Source organism: Gastrolobium bilobum, unplaced genomic scaffold (genome assembly GCF_033153095.1).
Source record: "Gastrolobium bilobum isolate Gb01-03AN ecotype WA unplaced genomic scaffold, APGP_CSIRO_Gbil_v1 utg2246, whole genome shotgun sequence".
Lineage (NCBI taxonomy): Eukaryota > Viridiplantae > Streptophyta > Magnoliopsida > Fabales > Fabaceae > Gastrolobium > Gastrolobium bilobum.
In genome coordinates this window covers 155,273-160,694 of record NW_026895701.1, presented here as the reverse complement: position 1 = coordinate 160,694, position 5,422 = coordinate 155,273, and the positions used below count along the sequence as shown (strand labels likewise).

At 30.4% G+C, this 5,422-nt stretch overlaps 1 protein-coding gene across 1 annotated transcript; it reads right to left on the bottom strand.

Moving 5' to 3' along the window:
- Positions 1–563: 563 nt before the first annotated feature.
- LOC133291964 (uncharacterized protein At2g29880-like) lies at positions 564–917 on the bottom strand. The gene has a single exon (XM_061490328.1). It carries the CDS (start codon positions 915–917, stop codon positions 564–566), a length of 354 nt encoding a protein of 117 aa, XP_061346312.1.
- Positions 918–5,422: the final 4,505 nt, after the last annotated feature.

Genomic DNA, 5,422 nt, shown 5'->3' with positions numbered 1-5,422 from the left:
AATTACAAAATAAAAATAAAAATACATATTTTAGTAAAATGTTTTAAATTATAAAAAAGTACATTATTAATTTAAGTGGAATGTAAAATATTGTATAAAAATTATTGAAAAATATGCATAACTAATTCGAATTTGATTTTAAAATAAAAGAAATTGAAAATAACATATGTCATTATTTGAAGGATAATAGATTAAGAGATTAAGCCATTATCAACAAAGATGTATTATGATCTAAAAATAGTTGTTTCTCTGTTTAGAGCAATAGTTGCTTGGGTCTCTTACCCTTGTATATTTAGGGGAGTGTATTGGATTAAGATTTTAAAAGACTTTTTTGAGATAAAAAATCCTACAGATTTTAAAAGACATTTTAGAATTAGAGAGACTTTATAGAGTTTTTTGAAAGACTTTTTTTACAATCAAGATTTCATAGGATTTGATTTTAAAGGATTTTAACAGAATTCATAAGATTTGAAAGGACAATGTGGAGTTATAAGATTTTAAAAAATTATATGAATTTTTAACAAATATTCAAAATTACAAGAGTCAATACAAACAAATATTCACTATTCTTCCCATACTTCATCACTAGCAGTGAACGTCTTTGTAACCGTGTCCCACCCAAAGCCAGAGTTGTTATGCATAAGCGTCGACATTTTGTTATATTGGTTCTTCAACCACTTTAGCGTACTCAAGTAATGATTATAAGTTTTAGGAAACCTAGTCTTTGCATTAAGATGATGAAGTACCACTCTTTCTACATTTTGTTTGCTAAGTGATCCGTTAGCATCACGCAATCCATTGTTGATAGCATCCACCAAGAGGTGCAACAACTCATTAGTATCATCCATGGTCCAAGATTCATAGTTCTCTTTCTCTTTGCCGTTTCCTTTCTTAGTTCCTTGTTGTAAATCCCCCATTTACTATAATAAGATTAGAACTAGACAATAATTAAATAATTTTAAATGAGATTAATATCAACACAATTTAAAAACATGTTTATTCAAACGAGTAAACCAAACTAACGTTACATAGTTCAATCAACAAACAATAAAAAAAAGGATTGAATAAGCTAATTCCTATCAACATGAGTTTTTGAGTTATTAAACCAAAAAAAAGGCTTGATTTATTAGATATTCTGGTGTTGTATGTTCTTTCTTATTGCTCCCGAGTCCCGACAACATTTTTAATATTATTTTTCTGATTTTTACAATAGTATAGCATTTATTAAAAAAACCTGAAAAATAATCATTACTTGCTATATAAAAAAATATAGACGAATAGTGATGAAGCATAAAAAAATCTATATTATTTTGGTTTTTTTTTTTGGGCAGCATGGTGAAGAAAGCCTGATACTAAAATATAAACGCACATCATTTTTTTTTTTGGGCAGCATAGTGATGAAGCACATCATTTTTTAAAAAAGCTCCGATACTAAAATTATTACGAATAGTGAAGAAAAATAATAATTACTATGTGTTCCCACCGAGGTCATATTCAATGGTTATGATCATATGACATCTGTCTTTCTCCACCACTATGCCTTGCAATATCAATATTTTAATAAGTGAAAATTATAAAGGTCAAATCATTCACAACAAATATAAAACAGTTTTTTAATCAATCAGAATTAAAAGAATTAAATGAAAAATATAAGAACCATTACTTTATGGTAGGAATCAAAACCTAAAAGAGTCAAAATCATTTTTTTAATCAATCAGAATTTATACTTTATGGTAGGAATCAAAACCTATAATAGTCAAAATAAAAACCAATAATAGACGACAAACATGGAGTCAAAAAAACTGATACATGCATATATTAATGTTTTTGAAGCACATTAATATAGATTGTGATTTTTGAAGCACATCAAAAAACAGAGTCAAAAAATCAGAATTAATCACGTCGGATTTTTGAAGCACGAGATTGTGATTAAAAAAAAATACAGATGACAATGAAGCACGTTAAAATCGTCGGATTACGAAGGAAGATACAGACGGTAATGAAGAATGGATTTTCTGACTCCACGTTAAAAAAAATACAGACGGTAATGAAGCACGTCGTTAATTATGAAGGAAGAATACAAAACCCTGATAAATACAGATGACAAACACAACCATTAACCAGGAAGGAGGAATATGAGAGCCAAAAAAGAACATACATTGGCTTTGAGAAAAAAGACTTGTGAAAATATTGCAATAGAACAATCTCAAGAAATCCTAGGAGTTAGGGTGAGATTGTGAGAGAAACATCCTATTTATATTTTTCACTAAAAAGTCTCACGAAATCCATACCAATAGAAAATCCATTAAAATCGTCGGATTTTTGAATACCACGAGATTGTGATTCCATCGTTTAAAATCCTGATTGAATACCAACAGATTTGAAAGGATTCTAAAATAATCCGTTAAAATCCTAATCGAATACCATATAACTTTTTTTTAGTCCATTAAAATCCTAATCGAATACCAACAGATTTTTTTATCCAAAAACAATCTATTAAAATCCTTTGAAATCGCAATCCAATACACCCCTTAAATAGAAATAAAAATTGTTAACGGTAATGACACGAAAAAGTTAAGTTATTAAGGAATCTATATTTCCAAGGAAAATTTATGGGAAATATGATAAACAATAAATTAGTTTTTATTTTTTCGAAAAAGGCAAAGGATCAGTTGTTGCATTTTAGGTCCTGGAGTTGTCACCTTTGTTATCGTCTTCAGGACAAACTTTTTCTCAGAACATGTATTGAAACGTGGTATTTCGATAATTAAGACAGAAAAACGTAGCAAATGGGTTGTTATTCCCAATAATCACTACACCCACCAATGAGAATATTATGTCAAATTTAGAATATTTCAAATAATCTCTATAATTTTTTTTTGAGAAAAGTGTGTGTTATTTTAAATGATGTAAAGTTGTGTCATTTTAAGTAAGAGAAAGAGATAGATAAAAAAAAAAGATAATGAACCAAACAAATAAAAATGTGAGTTTTACCTCTTTCTGAGAGTGAAATGTAGAGCCGTCAAAATGCTGGCCCGTTAGGCCCTTACCTGCGCGGGTCAGGGCCAAAAAACCCACATATTAAAACAGCCCGCACGAGCCAAAAAATTATATAACCCCACGGGTTAGCAACCAGAAATCAATTTTATTCATGATACTGTTATACACGTTTGAAAATGTTGCGGATCAGAAGATAGAGAATCAATCAATAATTAAAGTCAGACCAACCTTCAGCACGGACAAATACATGCAGATACAATTTAGAGATCACTTACTAGGCACATTCAACAAGTTTTCCAAGATTTTGATTGTCCAGTATTGCCATAATCAGCTTATTGTTCTCATCAAGATACTGCATCATGTACCATGAGAGGGCATTCAAATTAAAAATGAGTTTCTTACTACATATTTGGCAAATGCCAAAAATCAATTTTATTCATGATACTGTCATACTTCATAAGCATGAAGCCCATGCAGAGTCATCTGAAGTTAAGGATTAAGATCCCCAGATTAGTGGTGGTCACAAAAATGCAGAAAAAATACTTTAATAATAATTCTAAAAATAAAGATGAACAATGCTAGTTGTATGGAAAACTCAAATTTGTAGCATGAAAATCAATTAAGACAAATATCGTATACCAGTTATCATATCCCAATGATAGAGTACATCTAAAGCATCAAGATAATTTCCTTCTTATATCAAAAACAAATATATAAAAGAGATAGGAGGTGAGGTGAAGTCATCTGAACCATTCATCACAGTTGAATATAAAAACATGTAGTCCAACTGAATGTACCAGCGGATGCAGCAAAACCAAAAAAAATTACTAGTGCAGAAAATTCAGATAGCACACGATTTGTAGTAATTGAAAGGGGTACCTGATTGAATTTCAAGCAAAATAAAAATAAAAATAAAAATACACCGAATAAATCAAGACTATTTGATATCCAATTCTGCACCAATTGTGATATTGTCCACACTAGTGAAATTGAAGTAAGTACCAAAAATTGAGCAAACATATCATTAATTACTTGTTTGCTTCAACTCTTTGTTTGTAGGAACAATGCACGCATCTTTCAGAGAAAATAAAAAATAAACAACACTCATTTGTTGGCCAGAGTCAAATTAGAATTAGAATGGAATGACAGGGACATAGTGACACCTATGAAGTAATAAGTTAAAAATAAAAAAAACATCCCGATCGAGTAGCGATAACATAAGCAGAGACCTAGAAGCAGAGGGTTGAAGAAATATCCTCCATCAACATCAACATCAACATCAATCATCATCATCATCATCAAATATGCTAGCTGGCTATATTATAATAATATCAAGACCCCATTTAATAACTGTGACTAATCTGTACAAAAATGTTTTCTTTCCTTTAACTATTAACTTTGATCAACCCAACCTATCACGGAAAGGGTAAATCAGGATTTAGGAGTGGAGGCTCAGATAATCAACTGCTACATTTCATTAATATCCATCGAAAAACAAAAGCACACAAAACCAAGGGGAGACATGATAACAGAACTTGTATTTATTACCTATTGTTTTTGTTCAACTTCTTTTCGTGGCAATAAAAGTATAACCAGAAAAAAAATATGTATCTAAAAAGGATACTTATATCACTAATAACAATATTTTGGTGTAATTTGTCTCTCGCTTAGAATATATAAAATATTTCAATGACACCAATCTATGGACACTCGTGCCTTGGACAATAGCTAATATTTATAAGGGATAGGATATTGTGACACCCAAGTTATGTTACACTCATGTGACACTCAGTCAATCTCACCGTTAGATCGCTTATGTTGATCCAACAATTATATTTATTTCCATCTTTGTATGGTCATGATTTCCCAAATTTAAAGTGAAAGCATTAAATATGGGAAATCATAACCATACAAAGGTAGAAATAAATATAAAATATTAAATTTGGGAAATCATGACCATACAAAGATGAAAATAAATATAACCGTTGGATCAACATAAGCGATCTAACGGTAAGATTGACTGGGTGTCACATGGATGTAACATAACTTGGGTGTCACAATATCTTATCCCTATTTATAATATATAAAAAGGATGCTTATATCTCTAATGAAATAGCTAATACTCAATCAGAACAAAATTCCTGTCCCGCGGCTTCTCCCTGTCTAAATGCCTTAGCTATGTCGTCAATGGGAATCAAAGGCAAATACCCAAAGACATTTTATCCCTTTCCCTATGCCGAACCACTTTTCTGCATCCACACAATAAATGCAATCACATTCGCATTAACAATACAATGCTACATAGTAATTATTCACAAAAGAGACACTTGAAAAAGGGTATTCTAATATATTATAGAATTGTAAATAATCTGTACAAAGGGTTCTCTATTTATAGAGAATATTTGACCTAATTTTAACCTAA